The 18,702-nt window shown below is 39.0% G+C and overlaps 1 protein-coding gene across 1 annotated transcript in view; it reads left to right on the forward strand.

Moving 5' to 3' along the window:
* PDE6C (phosphodiesterase 6C) overlaps nucleotides 1-18,702 on the forward strand; it is an 89,911-nt gene that overhangs the window by 9,125 nt on the left and 62,084 nt on the right. Inside the window, exons 2-9 of the mRNA XM_069097410.1 lie at nucleotides 1,839-1,991; nucleotides 4,575-4,664; nucleotides 7,014-7,154; nucleotides 8,412-8,486; nucleotides 9,715-9,779; nucleotides 9,905-9,971; nucleotides 13,056-13,103; nucleotides 17,053-17,202. Coding sequence (XP_068953511.1) covers nucleotides 1,839-1,991; nucleotides 4,575-4,664; nucleotides 7,014-7,154; nucleotides 8,412-8,486; nucleotides 9,715-9,779; nucleotides 9,905-9,971; nucleotides 13,056-13,103; nucleotides 17,053-17,202 — 789 coding nt within the window. The remainder of the gene's footprint in view (nucleotides 1-1,838; nucleotides 1,992-4,574; nucleotides 4,665-7,013; nucleotides 7,155-8,411; nucleotides 8,487-9,714; nucleotides 9,780-9,904; nucleotides 9,972-13,055; nucleotides 13,104-17,052; nucleotides 17,203-18,702) is intronic.

Consider the following 18,702-nt stretch of genomic DNA (forward strand, 5'->3'; position numbering starts at 1 on the left):
AATGACTTTATAAGAAATCAAGATGCTGTTAAACAGATACAAAGAAATGAAAGAATAGAAGGCAATGTGAAATATCTCATGGGAAAAACCACTGACCTGGAAAATAGATCTAGGAGAGATAATTTAAAAATTATTGGACTACCTGAAAGCCATGATCAAAGAAAGAACCTAGAAATCATCCTCCAAGAAATTCTCAAGGAAAACTGCCCTGATGTTTTAGAACCAGAGGGCAAAATAAAGGTTGAAAATCCACCGATCACCCCCTGAAAAAGATCCCAAAAAGAAATCTCCTAGGAATATTATAGCCAGGTTCTGAAATTCCCAGATCAAGGAGAGAATATTACAAGCAGCCAGGAAGAAACAATTGAATATTGTGGAAACACAATCAGGATAACTCAGGATTTGGCAGCTTCTACACTGAAGGATCAAAGGGCTTGGAATATGATATTCTGAAGGTCAAAAGAGCTGGGATTAAAACCAAGAATCACCTACCCAGCAAAACTGAGTATCATGTTTCAGGGGGAAATATGGTCATTCAGTGGAATAGAGGACTTTCAAGCATTCTTGATGAAAAAACCAGAGTTGAATAGAAAATTTGACATTCAGATACAAGAAGCAAGAGAAGCATGAGAAGCTAAACAGGGAAAAGAAATCATAAGAAACTTATCAAAGTTGAATTATCAACATTCCTATATGGAAAAATGATAATTGTAACTGATGAAACTTTTCTCCATATGAAAACAGTTGAAGGGAATAGAAATATATATATATATATATATATGTATATATATATGAGGGTATACAGGCATATGAATACATATGTGAATGTGTGTATATATGTTTACATGTATACATAGATAGAGGGCACAAGACCAATTTGATAGGAAGGGATGATACTTAAAAATTAAATTAAGAGGTGAGAGAGGAATATAATGAGAGGAGATAGGGAGAGACAGAATGGGGTCAACTATCTCATATAGAAGAGGCAAGGGAAAATGACTACAATGGAGGGGAAGAATAGGAAGGCAAAAGGGAATGGGTCAAACTTTATTCTTATTGAATTTGGATCAGGGAGGGAATGAAATACACACTAAATAGGATATCTCACCCTCTAGGAGAGTAAGGGGGAAGGGAATGAGAGGGGGTATGATGGAAGGCAGGGCAGGCTGGGGGGGAGGGAAGTTGGAAGCACCCACTTTTGAAAAGGAATGGTATCAAAGCAGAGAATAGAACAAGTGGAAGGTGGGATAGGAGGGAGGGAAATATAGTCAGTCTTTTACAATATATCTACTATGTTAATGTTTTGCATTAGCTACACATGTACAACCTATACTGAATTGCTTATCTTCCTAGAAAGGGTGGGTGACAAGGGAGGAAGGGAATGAATCTGGAATTCAAAGTTTTAAAATCACATGTTTAAATATATATATATATATATATATATATATATATATATATATATATACTGTTATTAATACTATTTTACATGTAATTGGAAAATAAGTTATACAGGCAGTGGGGCATAGAGATCCACCATGCCATACTGGAAAAGTCGAAGGGGGTATGGGAGAAGATATGTGAGAGAGCAGATTGGAGGAGGGGATACCCTGTGGGACTGCTATTTTGTGGCGGTGGGTATGGGAAAAACGGGGAGAAAATTTGTAACCCAAAATCTGGTGGAAATGAATGATGTAAATCAGAAGTTAATAAAGCATTTGAGAAATGAAAAAAATAGACTCCTAATGTCAAGTTTTTACAGAACTAATTAATGCCCTTAGGTGAGGGATGTGTCTGCCTGAACAACTTTAATAAATGAATGAATATTTCTTTTATTTCAGAACAGCCATTTTTCTGACTTTCTGGATAAGCAAACCGGTTATACCACTAAGAATATGCTGGCAATGCCTATTATAATGGGCAAGGAGGTCCTTGCTGTCATGATGGCTGTGAACAAAGTCAATGAGCCTGAGTTTACTAAGCAGGATGAAGAGGTAATGGTGGGCATGGGAACAAGAAACAGAGGTTCCATTTTTAAAAATTAGTTTATTTATTTTTAGTTTTCAACATTTACTTCCATAAATTTAAATTCTACCCCCCTCCTCCCTCCCCAAGACAGCATGCAATCTCATACAGGCTCCACATATACATTCCTATTAAACATATTTTCACATTAGTCATCTTGTATAGAAGAATTATAATAAATGGGAGAAACCTTAAGAAGGCAAATAATAAAAAAATAAAATATCTGCTTAGCTCTGCAGACTCCATATTTCTTTCTCTGGATGTGGATGGCATTTTCCATCATGAGTCTTTTGGAATGCAATCCTTGCATTTCTGAGAAAAGCCAAGTCTATCAAAATCAGTCATCGCAGACTGTGGCTATTACTTTGTATAATGTTCCCCGGGTTCTGCTCACCTCACTCAGCATCAGTTCGTATAAGTCTTTCTAGGTTTTTCTGAAGTCTGCCTGTTTATAATTTTTTTTTGTTTTTGCCTTTTAGAGGGCAATTGAGGTTAAGTAACTTGCCCAAAATTACATGGCTAGTTTTTTTTGTGTGGGTATTAAGTGTCTGAGGCTGGAACTGAATTCAGGTCCTCCTGACTCTGGGGCCGGTACTTTACTCACTGTGCCACCTAGCCGCCTCCTGTTTATAATTTCTTATAGCACAATAGTATTTCATTACCTTCACATACTACAACTTGTTTAGTCATTCCCTAATTGATGGGCATCCCCTCAATTCCCAGTTTTTGGCCACCACTAAAAGAGGTGCTATAAATATTTTTGTACATGTGGGTCCTTTTCCCATTTTTATGATCTCTTTGGGATACAACCCTAGAAGTGATATTGCCAGGTCAAAAGGTATGCACACTTTTATAGCCCTTTGAGCATAGTTCCAAATTTCTCTCCAAATGGTTGAATCAGTTCACAGCTCCACCAACAATGCATTAGTATTCCAATTTTCCCACATCTTCTCCAACATTTATCATTTTCCTTTTCTATAATATTAGCCAGTCTAATAGGTATGATGTGGTACCTCAGAGTTGTGATTCGCATCTCTCTAATCAATTAGAGGTTCCATTTTTAATAGAAAGGAATTAAAAATGAGGTTTTATTCTCATTTGTTTCTTTTTGTTTCAAGATAAAATGCAGCCTATGGGGCCAGTCTTGGAGTCAGGAAGACCTGGGTTTGAGTTCTGCCTTTGCCACATATTCATGGGCAAGACACTTCATTCCTCAGAACCCTAGGCAGTTCTAAGCCTAGAAGTTACAGATAAGTAGTGGTCTACTACGCCCAAAGGGCTATCAAGCTATGCATACCCTTTGATCCATTCATACCACTACTAGGTCTGTATCCCAAAGAAATTTTTTAAAAGGGAAAAGGACCTACATGTAAAAAATTATTTGTAGCAGCTCTTTTTGTGTTGGCAAAGAATTAGAAATTGAAGGGATGTCTATCAATTGGGTGATGGCTGAACAATTTGTGGTATATGATTTTAATGGAATACTATTGTGCTATGAAAAATGATGAGCATCCAGGGTGGCTAGGTGGTGCAGTGAATAGAGCACCAGCCCTGGAGTCAGGAGAACCTGAGTTCAAATCCGGCCTCTGACACTTAACACAAAAACTAGGCATGTGACCTTGGGCAAGTCACTTAACCCCAATTGCCCTTCGAAAAAAAGAAAAATGATGAGAAGGATTATTTCAGAAAAATCTGCAAAGACTTACATGAACTGATGCTGAGTGAAGTGAGTAGAACCAGGAGAACATTGCACACAGTAAGTACAGTATTTGTACAATGATCAACTGTGAATAACTTAGCTCTTCTTATCAATACAATGATCCAAGAGAATTGCAAAGGACTCATGATGAAAAATGATATCTACCTCCAGAGAAAGAACTTATGGACTCTGAATGCAGCTCAAAGAATGATGTTTTTCACTTTTTTAAATTTCTTGTGTGTTTTTTAAAAAATTAGTCTGTGTTTTCTTTCACAACATGACCAATATGGAAATACATTTGCATGATTGCACATGTGTAACCTATGCCAAATTGCTTACTGTCTTAGTGAGAGGCAATGGAAGGAAGGGTGGGAGAGGATTTGGAGCTCAAAATTTTTAAAAATGAATGTTAAAAATTATCTCTACATGTAATTAGGAAAAAATAAAATACTCAAAAAAAGGAAAAAAGATAAGTAGTGGTCTATGTACAGCAGCTGGGTGGTACAGTGGACTGACCTTCATAAGTTAAAATCTGGCCTCAGACACTTATTAGTTATATGACCCTGGGGAAGTCACTTAACCTTGTTTGCTGCAGTTTCCTCATCTGTAAAATGAGATGGAGAAGAAAATGGCAAACCACTCCAGCATCTTTGCCAAGAAAACTCCAAAGTGGGTCATGAAGTTAGACATGACTGAACAAATGATCTATCTGCATCAGTGAAGGAAGTTTCCATGCAGGGAGTTCCCTATGTTGGACCTATATTCCTTATATGTGGACCAACTCCCTCCCCCCGCAAAACAGATGAATTTAATGACTACTCACATTTTTCTTTTTTTTTTTTCTTATTTGTAGGTTTTTTCCAAATACCTCAGTTTTGTTTCTTTTGTTCTAAAGCAGCACCACATGGCATATCTCTACAGTATTGAATCTCGAAAAGTTCAGGTAAAAAAATTATGAAACCAGAGTCAATAATATACTCTTTTGCTAACAATTCTAAGGAAGGCACACAAGGGACAATGAGCGCAAATTCCTCCAGAATCCCAAAGGCAAGCCGTGTCTCATTAAGCATGGATATTAGGGCTAAGATCCCTCAGGGAGGTCTACACCTAAGGAGAGAAGATTCAGCTGTGCCATAAGTGCAATAAGTAATGTCTCTACTACATCTCCCAGACTTGGTATTGTTGATCATGGTTTGACTGGTGGTCTGAAGTCTAATTTCTTGGTTTTTTGAGCAGAAGGAGAAGTTGTTGAGTATAATCAGTAAATAAACACTTTTAAGTGCCTACTATGTGCTAGAAACTGTACTAAGCCCTGGGTATATACTGAGAAATGGGAGTTTAAAGATTCTGGGCACTATAGCTGACTTCCTCTGCTGGTGAGTGCTTCAGAACCTGTGATTGAGGGTGTGCTAGGTTCTGGTGCTATCTCCTTAGAATGATAACAAAATCCAGATAGACTTGATAGGCACAGTTCAGAGCCTACAGTTGTCTTCAACTGAAAAAAGAGAAAGGGGAGGAGGGCATAAGGGAATCCAGAGTCAGTTCATGAAAGTATGTGAGCATATGTCAAAGGCTCATCAGGGCAGAAGGAAATCACCAAAGCCTGTCATGGTTGCTCTGAGGCTGTTCCCTATCCTTGGAATGGCCATCCTTACATTTATCTCTTAGAATGCCTAGTTTCCTTCAAAGCTCATCTCAAATGCCATCTTCTTACATGAGACCTTTCCTGATCCCCCAGCCACTATGGTCTCTCCCATCCCTCAAAATGATCTTGGATTTAGTTTGCACATCATTTATATATATATTTTTATGTGTCTGTGTTTTCTCTCCCAATAGAATGCAAGTTTCTTGAGGGCAGAGACTGTTTTGTTTTTACCTTTGAATACCCATCATTCAACAAAGTGCCTCGAACATAGCAGGTGCTTAATAAATATGGATTTTTAAGAAACAAAACAAACTGATGGCCTTGCTGGAATTTGATATCCAGAACCAAACACAACACTCCAGATATTATCTGACCTGGGTAGAACACAGTAGTTCTGTTATCAAATGAAATAATATGGGTAAATTGCTTTACAAACCTTGAAGCACTGTATAAATGTTAGATGCTTTATTAATACTATTATTATCTCCCAGTCCTAAATACTATGTTTCTCTTAATGCATTCTAAGTTTATACCAGCTTTTTTGATAGTCCATATAATACTGCTGACTCATATTAAACTTGTAGTCCGCTAAAACTCTGAGATCTTTTTCAAACTGCTATTTAGATTTCCTCCTTCTCTGTGTACTTGGGAAATTGATTTTTTGAACCCAAGTGTAAAATTTTACATTTATCCCTATTATATATCTTATTAGAGTCAACCCAATGCTCAATCTTGTTAAAGTTTTTTTTGGTATCAACTTAGTTGTTTAGTATATTAGCTAGTTCTCTCAACTCTGTGTAATGTGAAAATTTAATAAATTTGCCATTTATGCTTTTATCCAAATCATGAATAAAAATGGTCAATTGTGCATGGTCAAGCACAGATTTCTACCATTTACTGGGGGCCTCTTTCCAAGCTGATATCAAACCATTAATAACTATTCTTTGGGTCTATCCATTCAACTGATTCTGAATCTTCCTAACTGTACTATCATTTTGCTCACCATTCTCCAAATTTTCCAGAAGAATAGCATGAGAGACTGTCAAATGCTTTGCTAAAATATAGGTAAACTCAAATCTACATTCTATATATCTATTTTCTTCTGATTCACCTGTTCTAGGTAGCTTGCAAAACAAAAGCAAACTGGGTTAGTCTGATGTGATCTATTCTTTATGAAATCATGATGGTTATTTGTACTCACCACTTCCTTTGAGGGGGGGAGGAGGCAGGTTGTATATGACTAGGTGGCACAATGTATGAAGCACCAGGCCTGGAGTTAGAAAGACTTGAGTTCAAATATGGCCTCAGACACTTGCTAGCTTATTAGCTCACCCTGCCCTCACCTTACAACCCATATTTAGAGATTTATACATTCAAGTTTTCACAAAGTACAATTCTGCATGTTAGAATACTGTATCACCTTCTTTGTCCCCATTGGTCAATTCATGAAGGCTGTCCCTTCAATATATTTTAAATTATCCCCTCTTGCTCCTACTTGAGGGAGAATTGGACACATTAGGAGCCTGTTAAATATATATTCATAAAGTAGCAGCATAAATAATATTTGTTTTACCTGATGTGAATATTGTGATGTTTTATCTAAAGACTATGTATTTTATTCTTTCTTTTCCCTACAATTATTCACAGGTCCTGTTATGGTCAGCCAGCAAGGTATTTGAAGAACTTACAGATATTGAGCGACAATTTCACAAAGCCCTATATACCATTAGAGCCTATTTGAATTGTGAAAGATACTCCATCGGCCTACTGGACATGACCAAAGAAAAGGTCTTCATCATTCTATTGATTTTTTCCCACCTACAGTCTCCTGTGAATCACACACTTGTCATAGAAAATGCAATTAGCTTAATGATTCACCTGAACTATTTAAATAACTAACTAAAAATAGATTGCATGTACTTGTCTCAGATGAAATTACAGCTCTTAGCTTTATGATAAAAAAAATTAAAAGTAGGATCTGTGAGGGTGTTTACCACTTTTGATGAAGTATAAAGAGCTTCTTGCTCACCTGTTTATAATACATAGTAATTAAATACCATGTCTACTGAGAGAAATTAATATTATACTATTATATTAATAACTAATTATTAATTTGTGATCCACCCTTTCTCTTGTTTTTTTTCTCTTAAGGCCCAACTCCTGAAAAGGTCAGTCTCTGAAAGTCGTGGCTGAGTGATGAGATTGCTCCCAAGGCACATACTCATTACCTAGGTTGTGCCCAACCTCACCCAACTGGAAACCTAATTTCTGTTTAGAGTATAAACCGAATCCAGTCTGGGCAAGCCTTTGCCTGGGGGAAGAGCCCCCTGTCCTTGATGCTCCATTAGAGTTTAGGGCAACCCAGATCATGAAGGAAAAAACTAGCTAGAGATCTGAATGGAAATGGTTTCCCCAGCCCAGATGCCTTAAGCCTGAGGAGTCTCAAGATAAGTCACTTTCTCATCAGGAGGAGCTAAAGACTTTTAGCCCACCTCCTTATTAAATGTCTACCAATCAGGGTTGCATTGCACTGGTTAGAATTCCCTTTCTGAAGGAGTTTAAGGTGATTCTGAGCCTCTCTTTGAGTCTTTGGTTACTGAAAAAAGCCACTGACCATCAATTTATTGATTACTGGCCTAATCAATAAATTGATTATTAATTACCTAGAAACTGTCTCGAGGGTTTTCATTCATTATACTACTAATAACCAATCTTTTTTTTAATGCCCTTGAGATTTAAAGTGACATAACCAAAGAGGTGTGGTGGTATGGAAAGAAGAGGACCCTAAATCCCAATCCTAGTTCTGTTACTTAGCCAATTTTATGACCCTGAGAAAGTCATTCAACCTCTCTTTTCCTGTTTCTTCATCTATAAGGTGAAAGTATTATATAATAAATGACCTCTAAAGTAATCTAGACAATTCTGTTCCTATGATTAAGAAATACTATGAAATACACTCAACTAAACAACTACACAAGATGTATCTAGAGCAGATTGATTTGTGAAAAATTTTGTTGAATAATGTCCAAACCTAATTGTCTACAGGAGTTCTATGATGAATGGCCAATCAAGCTTGGAGAAGCACAGCCCTACAAAGGTCCAAAGACACCAGATGGCAGAGTAAGTTTGAAGAAAGGCCTTCCTTGGCTCACGCCACACTGTACTAGATGGAAGAAAATCCTGGGTCTTAGTTGCATTTTGAGAAGGAGGCTCTGCACAAACATAGACGGGGAGAGTCACTCATCCATCCCACAAAACAAACTGTGTGTAAAACCCTGTGCTAGATTCTGGGGAAGATATACCCTGGGCCCACTGTCCTGAATGGAACGATACTTCAGGAAGATACCAGCTACGCTTGGCTTCACTCTCTATTCCCCAGCCATCTCTCTTTTCAACCTTAATAATCACCTTGTGACTTCAGGTAGTCTCTGTGAACTTCTTTCACTTCCAGTCCAGTTCAGCAATCATTCAAGGTCCATCTTCAATTTCCTTCCTCACCTTCTTCTGACTTCAAAATATTCTATAATTCTTTGAGCACTGGAGAAACTTGAGTTTCACACCAAGAGAACCATGATTCACTCATCTCTGCCATTGCTCCTGGAAGGGTTATGTCCATCTATACCCTCCCCTTCCATGACCCAAATCACCATCCCTGTAAATTTCAAGACCAAAGTACCCCTCCCTGAACACCTCTCCCTTGTATGTACTGTCTCCCACTATTAGAATGTCAACTTCTTGAGGGTTCCTTTTATTTATATCTTCAGTACTTACAACAATGCTTGGCACATGGTGTTTAATGCTTTTCATTCATTCATTTAGTCAAAACATAATCTTTATGGAACTTTATTTTACAGATAAAAAAATAAAACTCCCACTGAAAATTGAACTAGAAATGAGTTCTTGAGACCAAGTTTAAAAACCTATTAGGCTATTTCTACATTACTGAATGCAAGCAGTTAAGAGTTGGGGAGGGGCAGTTGGAGGAATAAATCTGGTAATATAAAGAAAGAACTTATAGTCACTTCTTCCCCACTCCCTTCCCCCCAAAAAAAATCCTGCAAAAATTGACCAAAATTCAACTGGTTTTTTTAAACAAACAAACAAAAAAGATTTATTGTGTAGCTAAGTAGGCAGTGATCTACTCTTAGTTTTAGTATAGCCTTAATCCATGGAAGCAGACATTTATATCAGGAAGAAAAGGTATGTTGAGAAAGGGGGTTGGTAGAAAAGATGCTGGACTATCTGCTTTAAAGTATTCTTACGAAAACTATTTCTCAAACTGGGGGTTCCTTCTAAGGAAGCTTTTTTGTTCATTCTGACTCATTCTTAATCTGTCCCTTTCATTTAGGAAATTATCTTTTATAAGATTATTGACTATATTCTACATGGGAAAGAAGATATCAAAGTCATCCAGTGAGTATTCTTACGAATGAGATTGTTATAGGAATAGCAAGTGATTTTTATCCTATGTGTACTGACAGATTTCTTATAGCTTATATTTATCTACCCTGTAATTTCCTTTTTTTTTTAACCTAAAGGACGCCTCCTGCAGATCACTGGTCTCTTGTTAGTGGCTTACCAACATATGTTGCTGAACATGGATTTGTAAGTTTCTCTGCAATTATCATTTATCAAAATGTAGATACCAACTGATGTTAGCTAAAAAACTGAAAATAAAACATCAGGATATAGCCACATTAATTAGCCTTGGGACAGACCATTCTTTCAACTGTGAGACAAAGTGACACATATGTCATAAAGTTACTTAAATACTTCTAGACTCCATATTATTGGAGGAATACCAAAGGGATGCCCACACAACCAATTTTAGAACCTGGTCCTAGGTCTTTGAACTCTGGGTTCCAACAGGACCCTTTCCATTACACTGTGATGTCCTATAAATGACCTCCTTATTATATTGTTCTTTTAAAAAGTGTTTAAACCTTATTTTTATTGATGTCTTTCATTTTTCTGCCATCTTTATTTTCCAGTCTGTCTCCTCCCTTACCCATAAGCAATCCCAAATGTTAAACATATGTATATGTGTATATACAAAATAGTTCAACAAAACCACCACATTATTCACATCTAACAATATATGTGCTCTTCCCCATTCGTAGAACCCTACCTCTGCAAAGATGGGTAGGGAATGTACACTTTCTCAATTCTCCTCGGGGGCCGAACTTGGCCATCATAATTACAGAGCATTCCGTTTCAGGTTTTTCCTCTTTCATACTGTCTCCTTCTGTAATTTCCTTGCTCTTCTCTTTTATTTTTTCCCCCTCCCACACTGGATACACATGAATTACTGGATTTACTGCCTGTTCCATGCACTCAACAGCTCGATTTCCTTCTTCACTTTCTTCTAGTCCTAAAATTCTTTGATTCTCTGAGCACTGGAGGCAACCTGAAATCTGCACCAACTTCTCCCATGTTAAATACCTCCTTCTCCACATCTGTGCCGGCTACAAACAGCATCGAGGCTCACTCACCATAACATAACCCTCCCTTGCTAATGTAGAATTGCAGAAGTTAGAAGCCATATGATCCAACATTAGTTGTTTTATTAATATGCAAAAAAAGTATCTCAGAGAAATGAAATGAGTTGTCCAAGGTCACTCAAGTTGGAGGCAAAGCTGGGACTAGAGCCCAGATCTCCTGAGAGCCCAGTTCACTGTCCTGTCTGCTATCCCACATTGCCTAGCTTTTTGAGGACACACATTATTTCTTCTCATCCCTGAACATCTTGCCTAATTCAGCCCAGCCCCCCACCCAAATCTGTCTGCCTTTGTCATAGTTCTCCCTCTTCATACTGATTCCTTTCCTCCTGGCTTCCGACTCTTCATTCATACACATCAAAGTTTGTCCATTCTCAAAACATGGTCACCAGAGTTAGATGTTTCCCTCAGTTACCATGGATTCTCTTCTTCCCTTCAGAGCCCGACACCTGAAATGTGTTTTTGCTGTGCTTACACCTTTGGCAGCCTCCACTAAGTTTTGGCCACCTGGACGGAGAGTCTCAGTGACTCATAATGACTCATGGAGATTTACAAAGCAGTCAGTGTGGATCTATTCAGAACCTAGACCTTGTGATATTTTTCTTCCGTGGGTAATTTTTCTATGCTTAGAGTGTAGTTTTAATAGGTTATTAAGGAAAGGAAATGTGGAAATGAGGGAGGGATAGGGAAGGGGAGAGAAGGGGAGAAAAGAGAGGAGGGGACAGGAAAAGGAAGAGAAGGGAGGGGCGAGCAGGGGAAGAGAAGGAAAGGAGAAGAAAGAAGGAGAAGGAGGGATAGAGAAGGGAAGAGGAGAGGAGAAGGGAGAAAGAAATGGAGAAGAGTGAAAGGAAAAGAAGAGAAAGGGGAGGGGATAGAAGAAGGGAGGTGAAAGCAAAGGAGAAAGGAAGAGGAGTAGAATGAAGAGAGGTAAAGGAAGGAAAGGAAGAGGGGAAGATAGAAAGGAGAAGAGAGCAAGGGAGGACAAGGAAGAGTAGAAGGAAAGAGAGGGGAGGGGAAGATAGGAGAGAGCCGGGGTTGGTAAGTAAGAGTAGTGCAGAGTAGAAGGAATGAGTAGGAATGGTGAGAGGAGAGGAGGAAAGGAAATTTGCAAGTATTTACTTACTCAAAGCTGAGTAACAGCTCCATTATCTGATATTTAGGAACCAAAAATAGCAGATAACGGAATGTCATCTGGTGCATATATTTAAATATAAATAAGTCTAGTGCTCTGAGAATTCACAACATTTAAAATAATGAAGTCACACTGTGAAAACCTAATTCAGAAGGAGCTGGGAAGCTAATTTCCTAGCCCTGCCCTCCCCTCCTCTTTCCCTAATGCCATTCTATGTTGGAAATTAGCTTCCTCTAATACAAACCACCTGTCTGAGCAAAGTTTTTTCCTTTCCTTCCTCCCCTCCCCCACACTGCTTGCTCCACACCTACCCCCAACACACACACACACACACACACACACACACACACACACACACACACACACACACACACACACACACACACTCTCTCTCTCTCTCTCTCTCTCTCTCTCTCTCTCTCTCTCTCTCTCTCTCTCTCTCACACAAACACTCACTCCATCTCCTGAATCCCTGTCTTCCTTGGAGAGGGGAAATAAAGCGCTTTGGTTTCAAATTACTTATAAATCAGTTTGCATGCAGAGGTATAAGTCAACAGAGATAGTGCTAAGTGTCAACAAATGACTTAATTAAGCAGAATAAATGTTAATGTCAATAAGAAGTTGATGGGTATTTGCTATAGATAAGCAGCTATTTGAAAAATCTGTCTGGTTCATTAAGAAATAGCTCTCCCAAGGAGTCTATGAGACCCCTGGTGTGCTCGGAAAGAAAATGAATCAGTTTCAGTTTTCACATATTTTGGGTAGGTGTGAATGGTTCATGACACTATTCTAATTAATAATTTTGTTTTGACACATCAGATAAATATCCAAACAAAACCTATAATATACCCTCATAAAAAAAGTTAAACAAAACCCTTAATATTGATTCTATGAGTGCATGTCACTGTCTATACTGGTAATTGACCAATTGTTAACAAAAAGTGTTTTAACTTTGAAAGTAATGGCACTAAAGCTATTTGCTGTATTTGACCTGAGTTTTTGTTGCCTTATTTACTTATCAGTCCCACTATTTCTGAAGATGCTTTCTTCTCCCTGCAGATTTGCAATATGATGAATGCACCAGCAGATGAATATTTCACATTTCAGGTAAGGTACTGTCAGGCTCCATCCTTCCCTTCATCCCCTCCTCCTCCTTCTCCCCACCTCTACCCTGGAGACAACAAGACTCACATTCTTCTTAACAGATGCTAAGATTTAGAGCAGGAAGATACCCTAGAGATCATTCTAGTCCAACCCCTTCCTTTCACAGATAAGGAAAAGGAGGCCCAGAAAGAGAAAGTAATTTGACAAGGTCACAGGGCTACTAAGGAGCAGAGCTGACTCAAACCCAGGGCCTCTTATTCCAAATTCATTGTTTCCTACTTCTCTTTTAGGTCCAGTTTAACTGGTGCAGAAATTTTGTTGGCTGGTGGCTGGGAGTGAGTGGCAGTTTAGCAATATAAATCTAAATTGGGTTCATTTATGGCGACTGATCAACAAACGTTTATCAAGCACCTAGTGTAAGAAAGACACATGATGAGGATACAAAAGTAAAAATTAGTTTCTTCCCTCAGTTAAGAGGAGAGAGAAAGGGAAGAAGAAGGAATAAGAGAGAGATAAAGGAGGAAGATAGCTGAAGGAGAAGAAAGGAGAGAGGGAGAAGAACATACTGGAACTCAGGACCCTGAGTCCTAGAGAGGGCTTGTAGCCTGACCACAACACCATTCTTTCTTACTCCCAATGGTAGAAATATACCTCCTTCATCCCGAAATCAGCTGCCTTTGATGGCTCTTCGGTTGATTCAAGTGGCTTAGCTTTTTTGAGCTAATTGAACTTCTGCTGCTGTCAAATTCCTCACCCCATGCCCCCAAATATGGCTTCCATTGCTTCCAGATACCATATTCTCTTATGCTACCCATCATCTTACTTTCCTTAGGGTAACTCCCCTATCTGGCGCCTCGCCACATCCAGGGCTGTCTTAGAATGCTAATTCTTACACTACTTCCTTCTCCAATCTTCCCCTATTTCTTCTACCATCAATCCCATGGCCTTGGGAGCTCATGTCAACCCTTTTCCCCCGCAAACAATACCTCAGTCATGGGTCTGGTGAAATCTCTCAGTTTATATGTCTCCTTTCTTCCCCATCTGCCATAGAATACTGACCTCATGGGGCCCACTGGAGGTAGGTTGGCATTATGTTGGGAGGTGTCTTGTTCTATCCGGGAGTTATTCTCTTAAGTTTAACAAGCTGCTGGCTAAAGCTGGAAGATCCATTCCCAGATAGAATCAGGGACTAACAGCTCCCAGGGCCAAAAAGCTGAAACTTGGGACTCTCCCACTAGTCTGAGACATCCAGGAAACTTAATTTACATATATGTAAGAAATCACAGACACATACATGCTCAGCCCATGTCTGTACTTGGCAAGAACACAGTGCACATGGATAAAATAATCTTCCTATGGCAAAGGTCTGACTATGTCTCTCCCGTGCTCAAATATCTCCAGTGATTCCCTATTGCCTCTGGGATAAAATATAATCTTCTCAGTCTCGAATACGACATCTTCCATAACCTGCCTTCCCAATCTAGTTTCATATTATTGTTTTTCCTTTACTCTATGCCACAACCAAGTTGGATGATGAGTGGCATGTAGAATAAAATAGAACATAATATAACATAACATACTGGAATAACTATAATATAATAAATATATACACATTATTCTGAATTTAACAAACAACAAATAAAATAAGGATATCCATCTACATCTACAAACATACACACACACACATATATAGTAGAACAGGAAAAGAGGATTATACCTAAAACTACAAATCTTTATGTACAGCTTACTTTTCTTTTTAAAGCTATAATATATAGACTTAGGTATATAGACATATGTATAATATATAGAAACTTGTAATGTAGAGAGACATATAACATACTATATAGACATATAACTTACAATTTTATAAAATCCAAAATATTGAAAGTCCAAGGTCTCCCACTGCATCAAGGGTCATCACTGGTCATCTTGACCAGTGGAAAGAGTGAGGCTGGTGATTTTGCACAGCCCTGCCTCACTTCATCTCAAGTCAAAACATCACCTTCCTGATATGAAGGATGAGCAACAACAACGTAACTTATATAACTTATAATATATAATATATATGTATAACCTAAAATATACAGAAACATATAACTTATAAAATATAGCCTATAATATACAGATGCATAACTTATAATATATAGAGACATATACCTTTCAAAGCTGCCCTTCTTGTCCATGATGGGCATCTCCCTCCCTCCCATGCGTTCACACAAGGCATCCTCCCCCATGCCCAGAATTCCCTTGGCCCTCATCACTGCCTCTCAGTTCTGGTACTTATTCTCCAACAAGCCTTTTCTGTTCTCTACAGTTTTTAATGCTTCCTCTCTCTCTCCTCTCTCTCTCTCTCTCTCTCTCTCTCTCTCTCTCTCTCTCTCTCTCTCTCTCTCTCTCTCTCTCTCTCTCTCTCCCTCTAATTATTTTGCATGCTTATTTGTATACTCTGTATCACCCAATAGAATGAAAGCTTCATGAAGGCAGAGATTGTTTAATTTTTTATCTGTCTCCCCATTTCCTAGCAGTGCCTTGCACATAGCAGGGTCTTAATAAATGTCTGTTGAGTTGTTTTTGAATATGCATTGCTTTCTAAACAACAAAACCAAACCTTCTGTGGCCAGGCCAATCAACAAACTATGCACGAGCATACACTTGCACTTACATGCATTTGTGCTCGTTCAGTCCCAGGAAAAGCAACTAACTGATCCACCTGCTAATCTACTTGCTTATTCATGTGGAAAGCACGAAAACACCAGATGGAGAGAATGGTTGTAGTTCTCTCCTTGCAGCCAAAGTCTGTCTGGGGCCATGGTCATGGCAGGACTGATCAGTAAGATTGTTTCTATTGGAGCTCAGAGAAGGCAAAGGAGGGAGAATGGATCAGATCTCCTAAATGCATTTGCACCAGAAGAGAATCTATCAAATCATTCAATAGATATTTATTAAATACCTACCTGGCACAAAGTACATTGCTAGATATTGGGAAAGATCTAAAATTTAGGTAAAACATAGTCCCTGCCCTTGTGGATTGACAATCTCACAAGGGGCTGGCACATCAATAGGTATGGCTATGATGCACAATATTATGTGATAATTGAATAAGAGGTACAGAAGGAGGTCTCTGAGGACTGAGGAAGAAGGTTGTTCCAGCAGTCAGAACCTGGGGTGAGAGGACTGAGGTGACACTGGAGAAATTCTACTCACATCCCTTACCCTGGTTGCCCCCTCTTCTTAGTTTCCATTTTAGGAGAGAATCATAGAATCGTTTCTTTTTGAAGCTAGGCATCTTCGAGATCATCACCATAGCAGCTAGCAATAACAAAGCACTATACACCTGTTTTCTCACTTGATCCTCACAACCATCCTGTGAAGTGGGGTATTATCCCCATTTTATAAATGCAGAAACAGGCACGGAGAAGTTAGGACTAGTCTGAGTTCACACAGCCAGTAAGTGTCTGAGGCAAGGGCTCTTCCTTATTCCAAGTCCAACATTTTATCTGCAGCATCAGGTAGCTGCATTTTACATATGAGGAAACCACAGAGGCACAGAGATGAAGTGACTTGCTCAAGGTCATACAATTAGAAGCAAAACTGGGGCTAGAATTCTTGATTGTCAGTCTTGGGGGGTCTGGGGGGGGGTGGACCTAGCCCCATATCTATCAGGCTCAATCTCATTGTGATGACAGTTCTTGATCTGAGCACTGAAATGCCCAGTTAAATGAAAGAGGTTGGCAAGGAATGCACTGCTGTCCTTGAAGCATTGGGCAGGCCATTCCTAGCGTCTGACAGAGTTGCACATGGTGGCAGCTTCTTATTCAAAGAAATGATCCAATCTCCCTAAAAAACTCACTTTGAGGCCCCCCAGGACAGGGTGGCAGCCGTCCCCCAGTCGCATCTGACCCCTTCTCCACTCTGCCTGTCAATAAGTGACCACAGTTCTTATCCTTTATAGAAAGGACCCGTTGATGAAACAGGCTGGATCATTCAAAATGTCCTGTCCCTACCCATAGTCAACAAGAAGGAAGACATCGTGGGAGTTGTGACGTTCTACAATCGAAAAGACGCAAAGCCCTTTGATGAGTATGACGAGCAAATCACTGAGGTGAGTTTCATGAGCTGAGGTAGGATAAGTGCCTAATTACTGCTTTGGTGAGACAGGATTTCCTTTGAAAGCTTCATTACATGGTGATTCACAGATGCTCAAAATAAACACCTCCCCAGGTTGTTACTTCTGTATCCAGCCTAGGGTACATTCTGTAGTCAGAATTTAGAATGTGGTCCTGCCAGGATGTTTCCCCAAATTGGCTAATGGAGAGAAGAGAGTTCTACCTCCTGCTGTGGGGCAGGTAACTTAACTACTGGCCACGACTCACCACTCATTCTACTCTTTCTTATTTCACTCTGCTTCCTATGGTCCCATAATCATCCTATTTCCCAGCTCTCATTTCCTCATTTTTAAGAGAACTGTGTGACCTTGCACAAATCACATTCACCTCACCTCTATAAATCTCCCAGTTTCCTCATCTGCTCAGTGAGGGGGTTGGACTGGAAGACCTCTAAGGTTCTTAGCTCTAGAAACATGATCCCATACCCCTTTGGAGCTTCCCCCTCCCCTTTCCCCCCTTCTTTTCTTGCTGACGCCTCGCTGGTGACAGACATCCTTAACACCTCTAGTAAAATCCCCCTAGTACATAGTTATTTAACAATTATCCCACCAGTAGAATGTAACCTTCTTGAAATGCCTTGCATATAGTGGGCCCTTAATAAATCTTTGTTCAATTGAATTGAATCTACATCTCATATTCCAAATCATGTTACTAAAAGCTGACTTGTAAAGTAAATTACCTTTCAGAAGAGTGGATGAAAATTTCTTTGAAGCTTTCATATTCAATATGTTATGATATTACTAATGGGCACAGTCTTAGGCAGAGTAACAGGGAATTATAATAATTGCTCAAATTTATATTCTCAATTGTTTATAAAATAGCCCATGTTTGTGGTTAGTGACCCTCCCCCAGCTTCCCCTCCCCTTTCCACTTTTCCAAGTTCAGTGATACTCTCTCCAACTTTCCAGGTCTTCCCATGTACCTAGAATCTCCCCTAAAAAAACTGGTTCTCAGATTCTTAATTCATTCAGGGTTCTATTACTTAAATCTCTCCTGTAGGAGTATTTTCAGACTAACAGGGATCAAAGCCTTAAAATAAAGATGAAGGTTGCTCAGTGTAAGTGGTGGAACTTCAGGCAGCAACCAGCAGGTCAAAAAGAATTTGGGGATGGAAGCATACTATTTCTGAAATTAGTCATAGACTCCATTGAATAATAATAACTAGCATTTACATAGCACTTAAAATTTGTGGCATGCTTTACAAATATTATCTCATTCTATCCTTACAACAACCTTGAGAAGTAGTTTCTATTATTATCTCCCCATTAGAGATGAAGAAACTGAGACAGAGTTTAAGTGACTTGCCCAAGGTCACACAGCTAGCAAATGTCTAAAGATGTAAATTCAAATCTTCCTGTCTCCAGGTCTGGTACTCTATCCACTATATCACCTGACTGCCTCTAATCTGCAATCAAGGCTGACCCTAGTTGCTGTTA

Source organism: Petaurus breviceps, unplaced genomic scaffold (genome assembly GCF_028583685.1).
Source record: "Petaurus breviceps papuanus isolate PSGF00001 unplaced genomic scaffold, PetGlider_PUasm1.0 37, whole genome shotgun sequence".
Lineage (NCBI taxonomy): Eukaryota > Metazoa > Chordata > Mammalia > Diprotodontia > Petauridae > Petaurus > Petaurus breviceps.